The sequence below is a fragment of the Poecilia latipinna genome, unplaced genomic scaffold (assembly GCF_001443285.1).
Source record: "Poecilia latipinna isolate Pla-1442-1.1 unplaced genomic scaffold, P_latipinna-1.0 Scaffold1467, whole genome shotgun sequence".
Classification (NCBI taxonomy): Eukaryota; Metazoa; Chordata; class Actinopteri; order Cyprinodontiformes; family Poeciliidae; genus Poecilia; species Poecilia latipinna.
The window spans coordinates 144,430-168,684 of record NW_015114083.1 but is presented as its reverse complement, the minus strand read 5'-3'; the positions used below and the strand labels follow the sequence as shown (position 1 = coordinate 168,684).

At 38.7% G+C, this 24,255-nt stretch overlaps 1 protein-coding gene across 2 annotated transcripts in view; it reads left to right on the top strand.

Annotated features, from left to right (window-relative positions):
- Positions 1 to 641: 641 nt before the first annotated feature.
- The window catches only part of tanc1b (tetratricopeptide repeat, ankyrin repeat and coiled-coil containing 1b), a 103,512-nt gene continuing 79,898 nt past the window's right edge, over positions 642 to 24,255 (top strand). For both annotated transcript variants that reach the window (XM_015057492.1, XM_015057489.1), the window contains exons 1-2: positions 642 to 883; positions 11,599 to 11,692. In XM_015057492.1, coding sequence (XP_014912978.1) covers positions 11,632 to 11,692 — 61 coding nt within the window. In that variant the 5' untranslated portion in view covers positions 642 to 883; positions 11,599 to 11,631. The remainder of the gene's footprint in view (positions 884 to 11,598; positions 11,693 to 24,255) is intronic.

Genomic DNA, 24,255 nt, shown 5'->3' with positions numbered 1-24,255 from the left:
ATATATATATATATTTAAATTGCATTATGTTCCTAATGCCGGAAAACAATCCTCTGACACTATATGGATAGTGACCTCACAGGCAACATAAAGTAAATGGTCAGTACAAGCTGAGGTGTGCAGTATAACATTTATATAAAAAAAATGAACTTCAAATTGCTAAATCAAATACCCACATTGTTCTTAGTAACATCTGACAACCAACACAGGCATGGACTGGGAATAAAGAGGGAAAAAGGGAGGGAATAAACACAAGTGTGTAGGAGGAAGCTAACCAGCAGCCTTATGTGATGTCACTAGACTTATGATTGCTTTTGGGAGTGTAGAATTTACAACATTCACAAAATAGTAAAACAAATAGAAAACCTGCCGTTTATAACTTTTTTTTTTTTTTTTAGATGATTATATCAAGAAAATGACTGATTTCAGAAAAAACAGTGGTGAGTAGCTTTAAACAATATTTTCCACGCACAAACCTAGCTAAAATTGTATTACAACTTGTATTTATTTGGGATCAGGAAAGTGTAGAACAGTTTAATGGTTTTTTTTTTTGATGGAATCTCGTGTGGGCTATATACTACATTTCTGTCCCTGTAACCCTGCGGCTTCTATCTCCTGCTTCCTTTCATGTCCACGATGCTTTTCCAGTGGGAGGAGGGAGGACGCGGACTTTGTTCCCCGAGCTCTGCCTCCAGATGACCTCATGCCGGGGAAAAGAGGAGGAGAAGAAGTAGGAAAAGGAGGAGTCCGCGGCGTGCTCGTAGTCTACCTTGCTGAATCAAGCTGGGTCTGGGACTGAGTTCGTGTGGAAGTACGCTGTAAGAACCGGGAGAACTTTTCCCCCCCCTTTTGCCGGCACTGTGATCTCCATGACATTTACCAGGTAAGACTTTAGAAGTGCTATTGTGGAGACTGTTGATTGGAGGGTGTGTGAGGAGTTCAGGGGAGATGTGTCACGTTTTAGCTGGAAGTTTGTGAGGAGGAGAAATGCCGAGACATGCCCATTGAGTAGCCATGGGAAGCAGCGGGGCAGACAGCTGACTCACTGTAGCTCCAATTTAATATTTCTGTCTCGTTTTTATAGACTCTCGTTTTTGTTTGTTTGTTGGTTTGTTTCAGTTATAAAACTCTTCGAACTTTTGAGGCTGAGTTTGCTCTGAACATCAGCGAGCACACACCATTCAAACTCCAAAACTGGCGCTAAATGAAAGCGTTTCACCGCTGTTTCATCACTCAGGACGCTAACGTGAAGAAATGCGTTGCGCATATAAATAAGTCTTTAAAGTAGCAGTGCTTTAATTGGGTTATTTATTTACTAACGCAGTTTAAATTGGGTCATTCCTCTGGATAGGTTTGAGTGTGATTTATACAGCAGTGTGAAAAATGTGAGGACACCCCTCTAAATATTTAGTTTTCTATTTAAAAAAATATTTCCAAATTCAGGCTTAATTATCTTTTTGTTTATATGTAGGAAGTGGTTTAGTTGAACTTAAGCAACTAAAGTAAATCTCATCTTTCAAAAGAGCTTGTCAAGTCAGAGTGAGGACACCATACCCTCCTAATTATTTCAACTTCAAGATGTTTTTTAGTCGTTTTCAAGTCATGGCAGCAACACCTTAAGGAGACCAAGATCTGGGCTTTGACTTGAATCATCGCATTTCTTAAATCTCACTTAGTCATCTATTGGACTAACTTGTGAGTAATTTCTATTGCACAGTTTCCATTCTGCTTTAGCTTAATTTTAATGTTTTATTTACTTGTTTATTTATTTTTTCCTCATGCCCCCTCTGATACTTTACAGTTTACGATGAACATTTAATGGTGACCTGGATAGATTTTGCTACAGCAAAGCATCTACAAACCATGACACTTTCACCTATTAATGTTTGTCATTTGGTTGTAAAAGCTGGCACTGGTTGATCTTATGCATTTTCTGTGTCACTTTTGTGTTTATATTGCTGTTGCTCTGTAAATGAATTTTTAGCCATCACATATTTAGTGGAACTGCAACTGAAGTGCCCTCCAAGCAGCACCCTGTTTATGACTGAATACTATTTTGAAATTCAGAAATTCCTTAAACTGCGACCTTCAATGGCAAATACAAGGCCGACAGCACAACCAGTTGCAAGATCACAAATCCAACAGTTGGAGCAAAAACTGCAAATGTACTGATGGTAAGGTACTATGAAACAAAACTATATGTTTCATGCATTGTTTATTGAATATTCTTCTGAAAGAAATCCAAAATCCAGACAGCAGAAAATCTACAAAGACTTCAGCCTCCTAAATGTTATGGCTCATGAATGCATCATAGGCTCTGCTTGTTTTGACTGAAGGTTAGTCATAACAGGAAACACTATGCTTGGGTTCATACAAGGGAAAATCTATTAGATGTACCAAAGGATAAGAACAAGTTTTAAAAGAAACCACAGATCCACTAATCAATTGGACAGTGATTGACGTCGCCATTTTTCCCTTTGCCTTTATGTGTTTGGGAAAAATACCAAAATAAAAAAAAATGCTACTTTTTCTATTATGTCCTACTTTTAAATTCTATAAAAACATCAACCAATAATGTGTTATTTAAAAGGGATCATAGAGATTATATTGTGATTGCTTCATTGAAATAAAAACTAGAGCTGCAATAACAATATTAGTGCTGCAATTAACAGTTATTTTATTTGGTGGAAAAGCTATCCATTATTAGATCTGCCATTTTAGAGTTTGTATTTCCCAAAAAGCTCAACAGAACTAATCTGATTCTGGCATCTATTACTGGGCAAGATTCAGCAAATCAAAGTTTGCTTCTGACTGCTCTCAAACATTAACTTGGTGTCAGTTTAAAGGAGCTATTGATTATATAAGTACATTATGTTGATACATTTTAGTTAGATTCACATTATTATAAAGAGATTCATTTTAATGCCTCACTGATGAGATATTTGAAGACACTGGTTGCACTTCCTCCAACTGTGCCGACCTGTTTGATGCTCATCCCCGGTCTGCATTTTGAGATTGGATGGGGCATTTTATAAAAGCAGAAGCCAGCCCAGATTTATATGAGGGGTAAAGTACAGTAATTTTGTCCACCCACTTAAACTGAGTCATTGAAGTTTGACGACAGACGGGCAGGCTGGCTGTATATAACCTGAGCAGTTTTCTGGTTGTCGTCAGATAAGGAGTGGTACTTCTGTCCGGTGCTTTGAAAATCAAAGTTGTGTTTCAACGTCTTTAAAGGACGTATCAGAAGGGAGCTGACTTTGATTTCGAGCTCATAAATTTATTGATTCAAGGTCCTCTCTGGATCGGATTTATGAGAGTTTTTGTCTGTACAGCCTCCTGGCTTTCTACCTTGACAGGGCTTGTTTTGCATTAGAAACCCCAACAGGTGGGAAAGACGTTACGGAAAACCGTTGCGGTCAGATCATGTGACTGTGCTGTGTTAACTTTCCAGTGTAATTTCATCTAATTTTACACAGATGATGAAACCATCAGAATGGATTTGCGTGCCTTTGTGCCAAAGCTTGATTCGTCCCAGTTGTCTGTCGGAAGATGCCTGCTTTACAGAGCAGTCATCTTGTTAAGAGTGGGGGAAGACAAGGGGGGCGTCTTTCCCCTCTCAGTCTATGCAGAGCCTGGTTCCCATGGTCCAATGCCAACTGGCCAATAAAAGATGCTGGCATCAGAGTTGCATTGTGATGGCCGAGGAGGGAAACTTACGGGAACCACTGACCCGACAGAAAGTACATACTGAGTCGTTGCTGTTATTTTGCTGAATGAATTTTGTCCTTCAAAGGCGGCTTCACAGCTTCTCCCAAGCAGAAAGTCCAGATTTAAAAAGTTTGTCCGCTGAAATGCAGTGATGCGGATTTCTGCTGTAGATGAGGCAAACGTCTTTGCTCCTGCCTAGCCATGTGACTGCATGGTATTTTACGGAGCAAAGAGTGTTACTCCGGAACGCATTATGTTGCATCACCTCTAATCTGCTTTAAACGAATTATGTTACTTTTATCTCAGTTTGCTTTGGCAAGCTACGGTCTGAGGAAAACTCTTTGAAACTCTTTACAAGTCAGTGTTTCGGTGAGCACAATGGCCTTCAACTTAAACGGGAAAAATAACTTGTGTGATCACATTGTTATTCATCGTACCTTTTAACATATTATCTGTCAGTTTGCCTCAAAGCCAAACTCAGAAATCATTTCTTGATTTTTATCTGGAAAGCTTCAGCCACAATTGACGATTCCCTACTGGTTGTTTTTGTTCTCTCGTCTGCTGTGCTGGATTTTCTGTTTACAAAATAAGTTGATCCTCAGGAAAGTATTCATGTGTTCACAGCTTTGGAATGGAGGATCATAAACAAGCCCCTTTTGAAAAAATTGTGTTGCGTAATAATATTAATGTCTTACAGAAGCCTTTGTTGTGCTTTTTGAAATGAACTGGTTGTCCCCATTTTATGGTATGATGACTAAAACATATGGTATCGCGTCTAATGTGGAAATTTCAAATCCTGAATGTGTAAAGTTCTGCTATTGTTTCAGAAAACTGTAAAGATTGTTCCTCAAACTTACTTAAAAGTTCAATTAACATTTATTTTACTTCAGCTTTTCCTTCAGACATAAGCAACGCTATTTTGTGAACACCAGCTAAATGAAATATTTTCAAAGTGTTTATTGTGCAAAACCTTTTGCAGTTTTGTTTTTCATGGAGTCGCACATAAACGAGAAGTCGGATGCTTAATGGACAGCCTGCTCAAAAGCTTCAAAACAGAGCTACAGCTGGTGCTCCTTTACTGTCTACAAGTAGATAAGTGTAAATTAGGATATGATTTGGAGTCCTTCTTTTTAACCAGCTGTCTGGCAGTGCACAGCAGCAGGTGGAGGAACAGCGTCTCTACATCACCACATGTATGTACGAGCAGAGAAAACTCTCTGCGACTTATTAAAAAGTTAAAGACAAGAATGGTAGAAAAATGTTTGCCGTTATAAAAGTGCCTGCTTGTCCCACATTGGCGTATTTCATAAAGATGGAACCATCTTCTTCTATGGGATTAAATGTCCAGATGACCATAAAGAAGGTTCAACATGGACACTTGATGTTTACCCTCTGACTTGTGTTTGGAAGGACCTCTCATCTGCAGCTGTTACTGATTCACACTTCAGTTCAGACTTTCTAAAACGCCCAGAAATGGACAAGGGGAGCTTAGGAGATTAGTGATATTAACTTAACAACTTGTGTTGCAGTCATTTGTTCAGTGAAAACATATTTTGGAGGCAGATGCACATTAGGGTCCGTAATCAGCAGAGTTTAAGGGGAAAATGGGGAGCTTCCTTTGCTGGCGTGCAACACACAAACTGCAGCACATATGTGTGATCTCTTAGGAAGGCTGTTGCAGATAAAGCTCTTAAAAACTGAACATGTCCTTCTTTTGTTCACAATTTTACCATCTCCACATGTCACTGTTGTGCAGAACATGTGTTCTCTGGTTCCTTTAATGCTCCTCCGGTCTTAATCTCTGCATGTGGGGAGGAGGCAATTAAGATGAGTGACTGAGCTACTAATAAATCAGTCATCAACAAAGAAAGCATGCAAACAAGATGGTTGTCCTCAGCTGGATGTGCTCTTGATGTAACAATGAATCAATGAAAAATATCTCATTTGGCTTTATTAGATTGTCCCATCAGTTAACTAGGTTTCTGCAATAATGTTGCTATAAAACCATTGTGTTTTTTTTTTTTTTTTTTTTTTTGTGTGTTTGTTCAGTGCTAGCTTTGCCTAATTTATGATATTTAAACAGAATCTTTTGGTAGTTTTTCATTGTATTGTAAATGATAAAGGAAGAATTGATTAGTGATGGAAAAGTTCTTCTTAATATGAATGATAAAGTGAATAAATAACTTCCTCATTAAAAAAAGACCCTACAATGTCATTAATGGTTTGTTGCTGGAGCCTCCTTTTAGACTTTAAAACATTCCTGTCAATGTTTTACTCCTGGTCAAATACCAGAGTTCCCTAGGAGGCAAATGTCAAATTTAACTGAAGTTCCAGTGGTCCATCGTTTTTTTCTCTCCAGAGCTTCATTAACTGCGTTACTGGAAATCAGTACTAGTGCAGTCAAGTTTAATATGTTGAAATGGAAGAAGGTAGTGGCAGCAGTTCTCTTGAGGGGACAGAATGAAGTTGTGCCTTTTTGTTTTTTAGAGATGGGAAGGAAAGGGGAGGATAAATAAATGAGTCCAGTTTAGTCATTTGTCTCTCTTTATTCTTACATGGGATGTAACAAAGTTATTTAGTCATGATTGCTCTGTCTCAAATTGTCTAGAGATCTTTTTCACCTTGCAGATGAAAAGATCTAGTCACTGCTAGAGCTGAGGCAGCTTTTAATTACCTACCGCCTTAGGCGTGAGAAACAACCAAAAAATGCTCAATCTTCTCGATTGCTAGCAGTTACATCTCATCAGAGGTAATGTGTTGTTGGTTGTGGTAAGTCCTATGAAGTTCAAATTTATCAAATTCGAGAAAACACAGTCAAAAAAAAAATATATATATATATTTTTTTAAATATTTGGTGATTTTAAAAGATGTTCTTCACTTTTCAATTAATTTAGAAAGGGAGCTTGTCAAATTCTACATCACTGAAGAATAATTTTTTTTCTCTGATGGATTTCTGTCAGCACTTGGTTAGATGACAAGTTGTACTTATCAGAGTGTTTTTGATGAATATCAGTATTCATCCTGCGCATTAAGTAGGATTAAGAATAAGAGTCCTCTGAAGGCAACTCTAGAAAGTACTTTTCTTTGTGAATTTTTTTTTTTTGCTCTGTTGTCTAAGTGACTTTAAAAAAACAAGAAAACATTCCACCTTCTTCCTAGTCTGTTCCTATGATTTATTAAATGTGGATCCTTTTGAATTTCATGTTAGGTTTTGCTTTGCTATGCCTGATTAGGTGTGAGTTTTGCCTCAGTTTGATTTTTATTAGAAGACAATCATTTAAATGAAAAGTAAATAAAGCTGCTGTTGAAATGTGGGTAAATAAAACAAATGTTATATTGGCTGCACCAATAAGACATTTACGAAAACAAACAAAGCAAATTTACGAAACCAACGGCAACAAGATAGAAATAAATACTAGCTGTCAATATAGGCCCAGTTTTATCTGACCGATATCAATATACTAAAAAAAAAAATATATATATATATATTAATATTGGTTAGCAGCAAAGTTAGTAACAAAATTTCAAGCATCCCTAATTTTAATTCATAATCCACTTTTTAAGGTTGTATAATCAAATGTTTTCTTACACAAGATTCTCCCTTGTTCCTCCTCATGGCCACACACTTCAGATTTAGTTTAATCAGCCCACAGGACATGTCTCCAAATATTAATCTCCTGTGTCTGTGTCTATTTTCTCAAAGGCAACTTTTTTGAAGTTGACTTCTTCCTCGCTGATTGGCTTTTCAGCCCATAACTGTTACAGCTTCAGTCAACCTCTCTACAAGATCACTCCCTGTTCTTTTGGTTGTTGATGTACACTTCTTACCAAAAACAGACTCATTTCAGGGTCAGAATTGTAAATGCCGATATTATGAGAGTTTTTTTTTTTTTTTGTTTTAAACAATTATTTTTTAAATTAGAATGGTTTTAAACAAAGATCAGAGAAACGTAATCAGTAACCATAACATGGTATTTTTAATGTGATAATTGGTGCAAAATTTATTAATAAGCAATTGAAGAAATGTGTAAAAAAAAAAAACACTTGAGAGGAAGTGAGGTTTTTCCGAGGTTATGCATTTCCCTTCTGTGCAAGGACAACGTCTCTGTTCGCTGGCATGAACACAGGAGAAGTCGAACCAGCAGTATAAATATCACTTCATTTGTATTTTCCCTTCAGCTCTGGTGTGAATAATAACCTTTTGTTTACAGTGACTGACACTGCTCTCCTTCGTACCTAATCCCCACACTTCCTGTTTAAAAGATTTTTTTTTTTCTTCGCCATTGTTTTTGAAGCACTCGAACTCGCAGGCCGGGCCGGGTTTGTTTCCTGCCCTCGTTGAATGGACAACAAGAGAATAGATAATTACCGAGTTCACATGAGAATTGAAATGTTCCCCTTCTCGACAGCATTTGTCAAAGCATTTCGAAGGTCGGCACCAGTTTGAGAGTTTCCACGTTGCTATGCCAACTGTGTTGAAATCCGAGCATGATTATTCATGTGAAACTGGTCGATAAAGACAGCTGGCATAACATTTTGACTGGAAAGCGAACGCTTACAGTGGGAAATAGCTGTTTACCTGGAGAGGAGTGGTTTTGATTGGAGTACTTTCATTATTGTGTGCCACCTAATAAGAGGACAAAGTTCACGCTTCCTCACCAGCATCCAGTTGAGGTAAAATGCTTCCTTACCAGTGGCATTCTGAGCAAACAATCCAATTTTTTTTTCTCTAGAAAGCTATTTTTCTTAGATAACTGGAGTAGCCACATAGCTCTATTAACCCCGTGTCATGTCAACATGGTGCAGGTGAGGATCTTTTCTTCTCAGCCTGTTTGGATTTGAACTGCATCACATGAGGAATGACCTAGAAAACAGGCACGTTGATAACTGGCGGCACCTTTTGAACCAGCAGAGACTTCAATTTCTCTTTCTTGAAAAGGACCCGTCTTAACGCTGCACTTTATTGTCACGTTAGGCGTTTTCAAAGTAGCCATCTCCCTGCTGAAATATGTTTGGACAAAAATGCCACAAGGTCCCTACAGACGTTGGACAGCTACATTGTTGTTTCTTTTTAAATAACCGAAGAGGGCAAGGTGGCCGTGGTTTTCTGCTGTTTCTATTAGTAGGTGTGAATGTTTACAGTCTGTTATGTCTGTCCTACCAGCATGTGTCTGCAAACCTGTGAACCTCTGAGCAGCTTTCGCTGCTGTGTGGTAATATTGAGAGGCCCCTTCTAAAGGGGCCTTGTATGTATTTGAACCCGTCTTAAATGCACTTGGATGGACCTGAGCTTGAGGAATCTTGATCCCATCATCCTGCATACCATACAGTCCACGGCTCCTCTCTAAGGAGCCTTTCTCTGAAAGGTCACAGCTATGTCCCCAATTAAGCAGTTTTGTTCAATGGTATGTGCTGATCTTTGTGTCGTTGTTGCATAGGTCTAATTAATGCCCGACAGTGGCTTCACTGTGAATAAAATGTGATGGTACAGTACATGACAGTTTTTATTCTGAGTTTTATAATGTGTGTGTGTGTGAGTCTGTTTCTGGTAGCTTTTGAAAAGGGGGGGGGGGGAGAAAGGTATGGAAAAAATTAGTCATGCTGTTTTTTTATTAGGGTTTTAAAAGGGTGTATCTCATTTCCTTTGGGTGTTATTCATTGTAACTGTGGAGATGAGCAGCGTATTTCCATATGATATCACACAACTGTTTCATTAAGAAGCCAATGTAGTGCACTGTGTCATTCCTGTAAAATCTACACAAGTTTGTTGGAATCCAGAATGGCACAATTATTAGATTTGTATAATATATTTGGCATTTTCCCCAGAAAACTTGCTAAACCTGGTGATAGTAGCTTGGCCATTATTTTCCTGTGCAATCCCGCTTGAATAAAATCTCGCCTATAGCACAGTTTGGCCTTTCTCCCCTTCACATGGATTCCCACTGGTAGATTTTTTTATTTTTTTTTACCGGGCCAATCGGCGAACAGAAGGAGAAGTTGTGAATAATGACGTTGATTTTCTGCTCTGTTTTAGCAATGGCAGGGGGAGAATGTGAACGAAGCGGTTCAAAGCAGTGACTGGGGAAAAAAAGGCATTTTACTTTTTTAAAGCAGACATAATTATCACAGAGTTGGCATTGTAATCTATTTCAGCATCTAATATCTCCAATTAACATGATTGATGATGTGTTATTACATCGTCAACCTGTTTAAGTCTTGATGTCTCGATAGGATAACAATGAATGAACCGCAGGCTTGTCTCAACATGACGTAGAAAATTGGTTCCTTTATGGCTTTTTACTAGGGCTGTATAATTTAAGGAAAATATTGAAATATAAATATATCCGTTGTGAATAACTGTAATTTTCAAGACACTTGCTTTATTATTATGTCCCCTCCACACTCTACTGACTCTAGGATCTTAGCCATTGAATGAAATACTGCTATTTGGGCATTTAGAGAAGTTTAGAGAAGAGTCTATTCAACTGGCTAAATATAAAAGAACTAGGCAGAACTCTAATGCATTCAACTCAAAATGGTACATGGCAAATATTGATTCCAAGCTTTCCTTGCAATTGCGATTGTACACATTGATATTTCAACCAAGTTTGTGATTAAATATGTATAATTGACTTCACTTTTAGAAAGAGTATTGGATCTACTTCCTTAGGTGGAAACTTGGACACTAAAAGTGTTTTGTTTTCCATGATCGAACAGCTCTCAATAGATTCAGGTTTAGGCTGACTGGTGCATACTGCCCAGCTGTTCAAGCATTCTCAAACGCATCCAACCAATCATATCAAATGCTAAATGATCAAATTAAATCTAGAGTGGAGTACATTTCCCCAGTGTTGATCAAAAGCGTGTCTGTGAAGTCTCAAAATCAATGAAAAGTTTATTTATTGACTGGTCACGGAGGAGTTGAAATGATTTAAAGTTTCGCCATGCACCCCCCTCAACCTCCAGTAACCAATCAGGCGGAGGGTTTGCTACAGAGCTCCATCTAACACCATCATGGATGAAAAAGGGCAAATCAATAGCATCTCCCACAGCAACAGTAGGAACAGTGAGATAATGTGGAGACTGGCTTCTGACTCAGAACTGTTTTTGTTTGCAGATGATGTGTCCTTATTTGGCTAAAAGCAATGTTTTCAGTGGGGGAAAAAAAATCTTTGCTGTTACTAATATAAAACCATAAACTGCAGGAGGCCAGGATACATTTTTAAAGGGTTGGAAACAAATAAACAAACAAACAAAAAAAATCCCCTACAATTAACTGTCAGAGCTGCTGTTGCTGCTGCATTAGGAATGTTTTAACCATGGTGCAACAACATACGACTAAGAATAGTTCCAGTGCAAACAAGCACAACCAGACAGGACCTTGAGTTTATTTCTTAGCATTTCACTCTGAGGACTCCAAAGACAGAGCAGTCTTAAAAAGCCGTGGATATTAATTGAAAGCCCTGTAGCTCAGGCACATAACATCAATTACGTGTGGAATTCGGGGCATTCGACCAAGTGTTTTCCTGCAGAAGACGATAACAGAACTTGTCCTTTTCTGTTCAAATATTGAAGCATTCTTTCCATGCTTCCCTCTGCCGATGACCTGCAGGTTTGGGAGTGCGGTGGGAAAACTCAGCGTATACAACATTTACCCGCGGTGTTGTCAGGTTTTAGGAACAGTCTTTAACTCGTCGAGGTTGCTTTGGATAAACATCCTGCATCAGATGAGTCTCCTTTCTGCAGGTGCATGGACAATAACATATATTTAACAATGAAACTGGTTGTGTTGCAGGACGGTTTCCTCAGTTCTCCTTAAGGAACAATGGATGCGTTACAGCTGTGGCTCTGCATGTAAGGGACTCACTGTACACACTTTTCCTTCAGGGGCCTTAAAGAGAGGATTCCAGGAACCTCACCATGTTCAAGGCTGTGCTGAAGAAGAATAGAGATGGAGGCAAAGGGAACAAGAAGGAGTCGGGTATGTGTATATCTGTTTGTTTTTATATGTTTATTTCTGATTAAACTCTGAGGTTTTTTACCAGGACACCCAATAAAAAGCTACACGAAAACTAATGCATACACTGGACAAACTAATGCAATAACATAGAGTAACTAAAGAAACCGAATCAAATCAATTCTCATCTTAGGATTTACATAAAAAGCACCCATGGTGTTGTACAGAAAGATCACTGCGCGTTTCCTTTTGCCACTGTTGCATAATAATATTGGGCTTAGACTACAAATTCTGGACTTTTCATTTTCTTTTTTGTTAAAATATACAGGTAGTTAATAAAAAAGTTTGTAAATAATAGGATGCTGTAGTTTTGAAATATCTGTTTGGAAAAAAATAATAAAATATCTTTATTCCAAATATAGTGTCATAGTAAACCCTTTAAAAATAAATAGTTTTTTGTCTCATTACCTAAATCTATATATTTGCACACTTTAAAATTCATTGTGCAACTCCTATGTAATGCCACCTCTAACCAGTGAAAATACACCAGATCGTGTTGCATCAGATTGAGTCTCTGCAAGCCTGAAAAAAAGTTTGAAAACCTCCATACATGGTCGTAATCTCATATGCATTATTTGAGCCTGTGCAAAAAAAAAAAAAAAAAAAAAGCCATGCAAGGCATCACAGTCTTCTGAAGTTATGCCTCCAGTTCTTAGCTGGAGGCATCTGCTGTTGATTGGACTTTCAAACTGCACGTATATTTAAAATTAAACTCAAAATAAAGTGCCCTAGGTATATTAGGAGTCAAAATTATAGCTAAACAATGGGAGGTATACTAGTCTGAGTGTGAAGCATTTAGCGATGGCTAAGAAGAATTGCATAAAAGAAAATGAACTGCTTACATACTGCAGCTATCGCTAAATGCTTCACACTCGGAGACTAGTATACCTCCCATTGTTTAGCTATAATTTTGACTTGAGGGACACCCTTATTATGTCATAGCAGATGTTTTTCTTTGAAATTCGTATGCTAGCCTTCCACTGTGACTAACTACGCATCATCCTTAGCTGTACATTGAAGACTAGTCCGCTGTGCACATAATTTGCCTCTTCCAATGATCCATCTTGGCAGGCCAGGGTGACACTGTGTGTTTATATTCCATCTACCAGCCCCGACCTGCTCCATCACCTCGGTGGTGGTTTCCACAGTCTGATTCAGCAGTTCTGATGTAGATGCATGTCTCATAGCTCTGCTGTCTTCGTCGCTTTTGTTTGACTCAGTCAGTATTGAAATTACAGGGGAAAAGAGTTGCTTCATGTGCGCTGTCACACCACCTCCACTGCTTTCTAGCATACAACAGCAAAAGAAACGACTTAAAAGGCGTGCATGCACAGCTTTTCATGAGGCTGTTGAAACCCGTCTTGCACACACTCATGCAACACGGCTCCCTTGTTATCCAGCACACACCAACACACATCTACCCTTGAATACAAGGGGGATTTGAGCATGTGAAATCTGGGAGGGTTGACTGTTTCATGGCGGGATACAACTCTTTTTATTCCCAGTGTCACTTTTCCCAGTTGGCCCCCATCCATCAAGCCCAAGCAGCTCCTTGTCTTTTTTTCACATGCCGAGACAATAAAATCTGGTCACTCCTTTCTCTTGTTCAGGTCACTTCAGACAGATGAGAGGTCACAGAGTTTCAGCTCTGAGCAGTGGCCACTGTGCCCTATTGTTGTTCCTCCATGGAGCAGACAGCCCTCTTCTTTTCAACTCAATTTTTAAAGTTAAACTCTGTGATTTTTATTTTATTTTTTTTACCCATCATTTCTAGTGGTTTCAGCATTTTCCCATTACTATATATATATATATATATATATATATATATAAAGACAAAAGCTGTGAAAAGAAGTAGTAGTGGCCAATTTCTGATCACCAGCATAGTAATGGTTTGACCTCCTGGTGCCAATTTTAGCTGACACTGATTTCTCTTTAAGAATTGCAATAAACAAAATACTTAATTTTATACTTTCTGTGTGTACATTTTGAGCACTCTTAACAATTAAAAAGATTACTTTAAAAAAGAACAGTTATTCCTTTAAAATAGCACACTGTTATAGAATCCATAATGAGCCCAGTAGATGAGCAGTTCCACCAGGTGTTTGCTAATTGCTGCTGACTAGTCTGAAGGAGTTGAGTGGGGGAGTCGCAGGCGAGGGCTGCTCTGTGAGGCCAAAGATTTTGAAGCTGCAGTTCCGAGAAGGAGCTTCGTCTTCAAAGGCAGCGCTCGGTCGCACCAAGCGTTTCGTACAGCTGACTGGTTGCCGTGGGAGATTAAAAGATTTCTCAGATATGCTTGAAAGAATCAAATCAGCACTTCAGTTACATTTTTGACGAGGGAATAACATAACATCATGTAAAGCTAAAAAATGTTGAAATGATAAATTGCAAAGTCAAATTTCTTTTAAGTTGTTTCATATGTGCAAAACTTTTTTAACAACTGAAGGTAATGTGGTTACTTGATTATGCTATAAAGTGGCACTATGTGCATGAAAAGTATGACACCCCCTCTAAAAGGTTATTACATGATTGAACACATATAATTTTCACACCATCAGTAAAAATGGCTTTCATTAGTCATGACTGGCTTTTTTAACTAGGGCAAAACGTTGGGCAAATCTAAGCGGTATATTTCACAGTGGAAATAAATGGGAGGAAAGACTTTGATAATGCTATAATTGCAAGATACCTCAGCAGATGTTGCTTATGACTTTGTGGCTATGGACCGAAAGCAACTTAAATATGGTCAAGGAAACTTGGTCCTCATGCCAGATACCACTACAGTCATTAGCTCTCCTCTGGGATCTCCCCATTGCCAAGACCACAAAAACACAAACTTTGCTAATTCAGTCTCTCCATCTTGTGCTCCTCCTAGATCTTTCTTCCCTTTTTGCTTCTGGAAATTTTCATCCTGCAAGGACTCCATGTTCAGATTCACTTCTTTTTTTAGTTTATGGTATCTGCTCTTTTGCGGTGGTGTTTGAGAATCTAAAATCAGGCTTTTCTATAACTCTGGTTGCAAGCAGAGTTATGGTTCGTTACATTACTGAATTGAAAGAATGTTTATTTTTATGCAAAAATTTCAGAACTTCAAACATTAGCAGCCATGCTTTCTTTCTTTGTACGTTTCAGTAACAAAAGATCAATGAGAAATGTGTAGAAGTCTGACATTTTGCTCTGGTTTGGTTCTGACATCACACAGACCAGCATGGAGCCACAGCATGTAGACTCAAGCATCTTGACGATTAAAGTTAAAATATTACCTGTAACTTTTGTTGTCTTTTTGATTTCTGTTGCACATATTTTTTGTTACGATGTCGGTGTTTGCAATACTTGAATAACAAAGGACAGTTTGAAGTGCATTAATTGTTGACTAATGCATTCTAAGTCTTATGAACTTTCATTTTGATTCTAATTTAATATTTTGCCATTTGGGCAGAGTCGCAAGGATTATGAATCACAGATAATAAATGAGTAAAGAAGAAAATAGTCACCACAGCTGCGGTCTGTGACCCCGTCAAACACTGGGGTTCCACTGTAGCTGTAGCACATTTCTGTTGTGGTCAGTTGTTTTAATTAAATCAGTTTTATACAAATGAGTTTCTATGTTTCTTTAGAAAGAAAATTGGGACCAGCTAGTTCCACTTCAGAAAGGCCAGTTGATTTATTTTCAGTAAAAGTACAATTTAACCCCCCCCCCACCCCCAACAAAAGTAGAGGCTTTCAGAGATGCTTACTAGTTTACAGGCGGAATATGCTCCTAATAATGAACGACATAAAAGGCATTTTCATGTCTAAACACAGATCAGATCTTTTAATGCATCCTTATGTTTCAACCCTCATCATTTTTTTATTTTTTTACAATTTTTTTTATGGATGTATTTTCTCATCAACGTTTAATAGTTCCTCCGACAAACAGACCCACGGGACCCGCTTCTTCCCTTTTTAAAGAAATCCTCCGCTCTTAAAAGCTTGGCTTTCTGGTGTTAAGTGTCTGGCATTAAACCATTGCTGTTGCTGTGGGAGTATCTTTAATAGGCCCCTCAGGTGACCAAGAGTAATGCCATTTTTGACCCAGCTTTGATTGCTTAGTGTTACTTTGTGAGGCAGGTAATGCCTCTGGAGGTTAAACTCAACACTAGACTTTTCACTCAATGAGGGTGGCAGCCTGAAGCAGCTGCCAGACATTTGTTCTGTCAGACGCAGTGTTAATCACAGCGACGTGCTCTGTCGTGGCCTCACTGAGGCCGATAACAGTTCCGGCTGTTTGTTCCTCCGCATCCCAACACACACACACACACACACACACACACACACACACACACACACACACACACACACACACAAATGTTGCGTTCTCAAACGTCACCCATACGGTGGGTGGTTGTCACAGGTTGTTTAACAGCATAGAAACAGGAGCTGCACACACACCTGCTACAACAGGGTAAACATTTCTCAAGTAGACCCGAAGGCAATCTTTTTTAAGGGATTACCGTTTCATTATTGAGACTGAGTGAGGGCAGATGCTTGGATACAGAATCTATACGAGCAGTTTTCATTGCATTCATCGTGTTGATTTCTGATAACATCTGTGTGCTCCATAGCTCACCTTATGGCTTAGCTGAGACGCAATCTTTCTAATGAGAAACAACAGATGATAAGCCAAACTGCAAAAAGAAGAAGAGAGCAAGAAAATATATATATAAAAATATATAATGCATTTCTTGTTTGGTGAGTTGCACAGTTTTCAAGACTCAAACGTCATTTCCCCCCCCCCAACAAGTAAATCTTAATTAAAGCCAACATCGCTTCAGAGAGATTATGTGAAAAAATGGAGGGAATGTTCATGATTTAGAGGATCTGTGTACAAAGTAAAAGCATGAGTGAGAGACCCCTAAGCACTCTGTTGCCTCAGCTGTGGTGGAGAATGGTACATGCTGTCTCTGCAGTTTCCATGAGCTCTTTGGTTGTTTTGACACAAAACAGTGATTTGTTGCTAAAGGTCAGGCCATAGCAAATTGGTTACAACGTTTTATTTGTGTTTTTTTCCAGTGGTTCTTCACGTTTCTAATGCCAAAGGTGTTGCTAAAGCTGATAATTCTGAGGTTGTGGTTTGTGGCTCTGAATTTATTGAACCTCTTTGAAAGTAAAATATTTTATGCTGATCCCTGTTTTGCATTATTTTGCTTGCTGTTAGGCTCAGTAGAACAGCTGACATTGCAGACATTCCTACACTGTCGTCTGCTTTCTTTCTACTTCGTCTGCAACCAGGAGAGGAGTTTTCTTTCCCTTTTGTGGGAAGAATTTGCCACAAAAGGACAGGTATTTTTGCAGGTATTTTTTGTTTCGAGCAGTTACTTTTCAAAACCAAAACCATTCTGTCAAATCTTGTCTGCTGTTGCTATTTTCATGGGTGAAGGGTTTCCTTTCCTCAACCAAAAACGTACTGGAAGCATTTTAACTGGACTGCTGCTTAGTTGTCCAAGTTTCTCTATTCAGATGCATTTTATTGTGAAATCATATTTGCAGAGTCTTGAGGGGCACAGATTTCAGGACTGAACTTTTCACAGTCAGTGATGATTTGGGAGCTCTCGTCATCTGTTGCACTTGTTTTATCAAGTGCAGCGTCTCTGCAAGGACACTTTTCGAGGCTCCATGCCACACTGCATTGATGCAGTAATTAAAGCAAAAGTACCTGAAAGGTACTGAGTGCACAAACAGTGCAACACATTCAGCAGACTGACAATTTTTAAATCTTAAAATTGTTTTTATTGTATTTATGTAGTAATCCACATTTATGGGTTTTCATTACCTGTAAGCAATGATCCTCAAAATACAAGAAAGGAATTGATTACGTACCAACGTATGTGACACTGGCCATGCAATGCTTGATTGCTTGTTGAACCCTTTTGATTCATAGGATTTGCATTTGAACTTATTTTACTCATGATTCATTTCAGTCTGAGGGTCAGCGAGCCGTGGCGCCACCTTCTGTTTGTTTGTTCTGCATGGCATTAAGCAGTGCTTCATAATTTAACTTAGAAAAGGAAGTTTTCTAAGTTTTCTCACGTGATGTCATATTGCCAGAACAGTTGAGATTATCATGCCAAATATACAGTTGTGTCATAAGACATGTTCATCATAGAGGAAAGAGAGTGAATATCAACTTTCTTCTGCATAAGGCGTTTATCTACATTTTATTTCATTCTCCCGAGTTTTTTGTTGCAGTTTTTTTTAATATACTAAATAATTTAATCAGTAGTTATGAATTAGGAAATCACCCCCACTCTTATTACCGTTTGTCAAATTAAAAGCTGTATGAAACTAAGAACCCTGAAAGCTCTTTAAAACCACGACTATAGTTTGTTTTGTAACGGAGAAGCAAAGTTTGGACAGACATTTCACTTTCTGATATACGGAGAACACCATCTATCATTCTCTGAACAGCGAATTAAAGGCCAAATTATCCCCTCAGTTTGTCTGTCTCTGTTACAGACAGCAGGAGTTCAGACTTGCATCACCCTGAAAATGATACGTTCATGTTACAAAGTTCTCTTGAGTCGGATGTCTGCTTAAAAAAAAAAAAAAAGTTATGGAAAAGCACCACGGGGCTTCGTTTGCACATTGTACACCTGGCTGTCCTTTTATTAATGGGAACTGATGCCTGTGTGGAAAAGCCATGAGTCTCACCACTAACCTTTTGATACGGGTTACCACATTTTCTGGATCGTTTAGCAATAAATCTTCTTGCATTCATTTATCCTCAAAATCATAAAATGGATAAAAAAGTTGCTCTTCTCAATAAAAGTATGTGTAGATGGCAAATTGCATATTCTTTGGAGCTTGAATTAAAAACTATATATACTATTTTGTCACATACACAGACGGAATAAGTGATGAGAAATTACATAGCACATTATTCTAACAAAATATCCAATAATGAGCAATTAATTTTATTTAGGTGTGTACATCTAAATGTTACAGTATAGTAGCTCTCGAGGACTGGATTCAGGCACCCTTTAGGATATAATCCAAGCAGCTATGTGGGTTTAGTGTTATGTTAACTTGAGTCTCTGTGTCTGAATAATGTTTTTGTAAACTGTTTCTAAAACCTCAACAAATCACATTGTGATTAAATTTCTCCCCGATTCTCCTTTTCTAAATCGAATAAACACAAAATTGTATTGTAACAGTTGCTCAGTGGGGTTTTTTTTTTTGTCCTTTGTTTGCTCTTCTATTTACCAGTCATGTTTATATAGATTTTCATGTCCAGACAGTTATGGCAGGACTTATAAAACTGGAGAGGAATGCACCTGATTTTACAAAGGAGACCATTCAGTATGCAGACCTACATGGCTATCAAAGCACTACGCAGCCAGCAGGCAACGATTAGCAGGGCGTAGCTCAAAACCACATCTTTCACTTGCACACATTCGTGTACACGCAAACACACACACACACACACACACACACACACACACACACACACACACACAAACACACCCACTCACCCGCAAACCTCAGGTGTATCCACATTAGACACGCCCAGTGTTTCCTACTGGAAAGCAAAATAAGGGCTCTTGGGGAAGCCAGTGAACCTGGTTGGGCAGTCTGCTTCCTTTTTTAAGTCTAATGCGGCATATTTTGGGCCAGCCATTATACGCTTTGCATGATTTGAGATGTCTGAGAATGAAGACTATGAAGCTAATAATTTTTCTTTTCTCTTTCCACACCTATAACATGCATGGACACACCTCTCTGTAAAGAGAAGCACAATTCAGTTTAAGCAATAATTCCTGTTAAACCTCACCTTGCTCTCTCTTTTTTTCATTGAAATTTTGCAGTTATTAAAAAAAAAGCTACAGTGTTTAGCAAAAGTATTCACATTCCTTGAGAATGGGTTCAGTGTGGGAGTGGTTGCCGCTTTATTTATTTATATTTTATTGAGATTCTATGTGATAACGAACACAAAGCTGAAGGAAAATAAATTATTTTCTAAATTTATTTAGAGTGCATTGTGCATTAATATTCACCCTCCTCCTGCAGCATTATCTTGACCGGTGTGCGGTTGTGCAACACTACTCCCATTTTCAGATGATGGACTGGACAAAGCTTTGCTTGGGATATTGTTTCATAACATAATCCCGCTTTTCCACAACTTTCTCGCCGACCTTCCTGCTCTGCTCCTTGCTCTTTACGATGCCTTTTGCTCACTAATTGTCTCTAACAAACCTGTGAGACCCCTATGCAACAGCTAAATTTTTACTGAGATTTACTAAAACACAAGTGAAAAATGCAATCTGACTTTTGAATGCATTTGGTGCACAATTTTTCTTTTTTAGGGGTATCAGAAAATAGGAGGTTGAAGTGAATACAAATGCACAAAAGACTTCTCATATTTCAAATTGTAAAACATTTTGAAAATCACATGTAGTTTTCCTTCTACTGAACAATTTTACTTTAAGGTGACAGTAAAATACATTGATGTTTGTGGTTGTAACATGAAAATATGTAGAAATTTCTAGAAACTCCCCCACCTCCCCCACATGCCCATTGTATATTGTAACTGTTACCGTGTTTAATTACCCCGACTCCCAACCTGTGACACTGGAAGGTTGGCACGGCAATGAATAACAAGCCAAGCACATACATGAGGACTTGATAAAAGCAGCGAGTGATCTCATTTGTTACATGACAACAATAAATGCCTGTCACCCCTCACAACCCGCCTCAGACTTCAAAGCAGAGGAAAAGCATTTTATCACTTAACATGCCAGGGTGTTTCAGATGATCTTCTGAAAGGTGATGGCGGCTGTGACGGCAGTTCATTGGCTGGGGAAGTCAGTAGGCCACAGGTTTTTCTAATTACAGCATGACCTTCCTGGGCAGACACATTCCTTCTGTCTGTTTTTTTTTTTTTTCTTCTCTAATAAGCTTTCATACCTTCAGCAGTCTCTGACGGAAGAGATGGTCATCCCCCTCATGGCTGTTCATGCTTTAGTTTCCGATATTTTTTCCAATAACTTGAAACGGTTTTGTCTTGGTCATCCGTTATCATTGCTATGCTGACACTGTTCGGTGCCGTCACACTGGCAGGTTGTCTGTTAAAACCGCTTGTTGTCTTTCTTCCTCTGTGCAGCTGAGTTTGCTCACAAGGTCTCTGAGAACAGATTTTGGCAGCCACACTTGGTATCTTTGATGCAGTGAGACTTTCTACAGGTTGAACTACTGACCCCGGCGTTTTTGTGTCCTCCTTCAAAAAGAACGGATACAAGTGCTGAATGCCAACAGCAACAGTTTGGATGCAGGACTCCGTTTTTCTCATTGTTTAGTTTTGGTGCCTCATTTTGAGACGGAACAGAAACGTCATTTTAGAATATTATTAAAACACAAAATTACCTGTGATCAATCACTTTTTTTTCTGAAAGTTCAGTTCCACTAGCACACTCACAATTACTGCTTGACCTGTATAATTAAGAAATCGGTTAAATGGAACCCGTCTGACAAGATAAAGTAGGCTAAATGATCTCAGAAAACAACACATTGTGCATCAATGTAGAATGATTCAAGAACAGCAGAAATTTTGAAAAAGTTAAACGACTCAAAATCTTTTAGACCCCAGTGGTTATGGTTGCCTGACGTTAAAATGTGTTTGACCTGAAACAGTGGGGCCATAAAAAGAGAAAACGGAAGAAACAAGCAAGATTGCAAATGCTTTTTCGGAGTGGCGTAGAACTGTCGTAATGGGTCAAAATAATTGTTCGTTGGTCAGTGCTACCCGTCATTTAAGGCACAATTGATTACTTATTTTTGCAAAACTCCACCATTAACTTAGTTTCTCATAATGACTCAAAAGCTACAAGATTTTCCCTGGTTCGTGTTTGTTTTTGGGATTACTCTTTAGAAGGACTCTGTGGATAACCTTTGTACTACATTGTCGTCCATTTAGTATTACTGAACAGGCTGGTTTCTAAAGGTTACTGGTGTTCTCATGACCTCACCTGGCCTCGGAGGCAGTTCTGCCTAATGGTCTGTGCTAATGGCAATCCAAATCTATCATTAAGCCAAATCTCCATGGTAACACAGGACCGAAGACCACATTTCACTTTCGCCTTGCGTTCTGTCCCATGTGGCTCTGAGTTCATTCATTCATAACTTTGCAGATCCTCAGTTTCTGACGTTTTTCAAAGAAACATACAGATGGAGAGGAATCTCCTGTATGATCCGTTCTTGACCTAAAGCTGTTCACTGCATTAATATGATTGATCGGCAAGGGCCCATGGATGCCTTTGTCCTAAAGACTAAACAGCTGTGTCTTTGACTTTGACATTGTCATTAACCCAATTAAAAACCCATGAGGGATTTTTTTTTTACAGTTGTGCTATAAAGGAAATGTAAATATTCCTTTTTTTCTCTTTTTCGTTGGTCAATGATTCAACAATAAACACTCATAAAAATAACTGTAGGAGGGATTAAAAAATAAGTTGGACTGTTTTTTTCTTATTGCACCACTATCACTCCACTCTATAAATTGCTATATGTTGAGATTCACTGTTGCATAATTTTGCATTTTGCATTTCTTTGCATTTCTGAATGGCAAAATGGTCATAATGACTCCCTGATTAAGCTATTTATCTGCGTTATAAAAAGTAATTAATGACTGTTGGTCTGAATAGAGATTAGTTTGACCTACCAAAGTATACTTGGATTACTAAATGGGGTTTCCTACTATTAATGTGTGCTATTTCTCCTGGAAATTTCACAAAAAAAAGTCTGAATGCAATTAATAGTCTTGATCCCAGGCTGGGATCCAAAGCAGTGTGCATAAGTCGGCTTCATGTAATGAGAACTTCGATAAACATTCACGTTGTAGCAGCGCAATTCCATAAACGTGCACTGATGCAGTTATATTTTAAAGATATGGTGCATGGCTGCTACAACTGAGCCTCTGAATACATACACATGCAAATGCTAGCAGTGCACGGATTGCGGTTTTTGGCCGATTACCAATCTTTAAAAAGCCTGACCTGCCAATTCTGATTTTGGCTGAGGCCAATTTTTTATTTTTTTTTGTCTGAAATGTTGCTAAATATAGCAAGAAAGTCACTGAGTTGACAACGGCTGGGTGACTATTGTTATCGGCAAATGTGCAGACATGACCTGGTGGACCGGTATGTCACGCAAACCTCTGAGCAGAGGACAGTGGCTGATTTTAGATGTTTGATGAGGTAGATAAGATAATCACCAATCTCCCAAAATTAAGGAGATCGGCGCCGATAAATCAGCTGGCGGATAAATCGGTGCAGCCGTACCAAATGCTAAATTGGAATTGGAACTGGAATTATACTCTGGTGCAAGAACGTACACGATGGCCACGGCTAGTTGGATACATTAGAAATGGTCTTGGCACTACCACAGAACCTAACATCCACAGTCTTGCCCATCTTCTCTCTTTGAGGTCACAGCTAATCAGTGTCAAGGAAAATGAGTAGTGCTTCTGGATTGGCTACTTGGCAACACCCAGCCAACAGTGTATCAAGTTGCATTGTGCCTGTGTATTTCAACTTCCCAAGCCGTATTTTCATTTCAGTCTTTTAGATACGCTTCAAGAAAAAGCCGAGTAGACAAATTTTCTCAAATAATTTAGAGTTACCTTTCACAGCGAAATAAGCAAGTAAGTGAATCCATGAGTGTGCCATGTAAATGTATTCAAACTTCCCGAGTCGATGCTTTGTGAAAGGAGCATCAGAGTAAGGGGAGCCGAATGTAAATGCACCAAACTTGAATTTGACCAAACTTTGCATTTTGGGTCAAAAGAGAAGTGCTGAGTTCAGTCTAACCTTGGGATAAAAATGGGGCATTTACACGAGTGACAAATGTATCCAGCCACAACGTAGGAATATTTGTGTTGACAGTTATAGCACATTCAGTCCCCTCAATAGGCTGTTATGAGAAAGATCAAGCAGGTCATGGTCATTTTTAATAATATCCTCATGGCCAGAATGGTGTAATTAAAATCTGTTTCACTTGACATTCTTTCCTATCAAGTGGCACACAGAAATTCTCATCTGTCAGTCTCTTTTATTAGCCCTCGTATATCTCCGCTGTCAGAAATCGTCAGATAAAACAAGGCCAAGTCAGTCTCAGGCACGTAGTTTTTTTTCCCATATATGCCTAAATTGCCAATTTATGAAGAGGAATGGAAAAATGTCATGCTGCCTAGCCAGTGCTGCCCCTCACTTCCTCCCCCTCTTCTACTCCTTATCCCCTAGAAACACACGTACCCGTCCCTGCCAGTCTTTTCCCTTGGGGCCATCGAGGAAAGCATTCCACAGCTCGGGCTACTGCAGACGAGAAAAATTGAGCACAATCTAAGTCTTTTTTAGATTAAAAATGCTGTGAAGCCTTTTCAATTTTTTGGGTGAAAAAAAAAAAAATCAGTACGGTGTGAGAACAAATTTAAGCTGGTTGTTTCACAAAGGTGGAGGAGCTCTTGGATTTTGAGGAGGTAAAATGACATTGTCAGG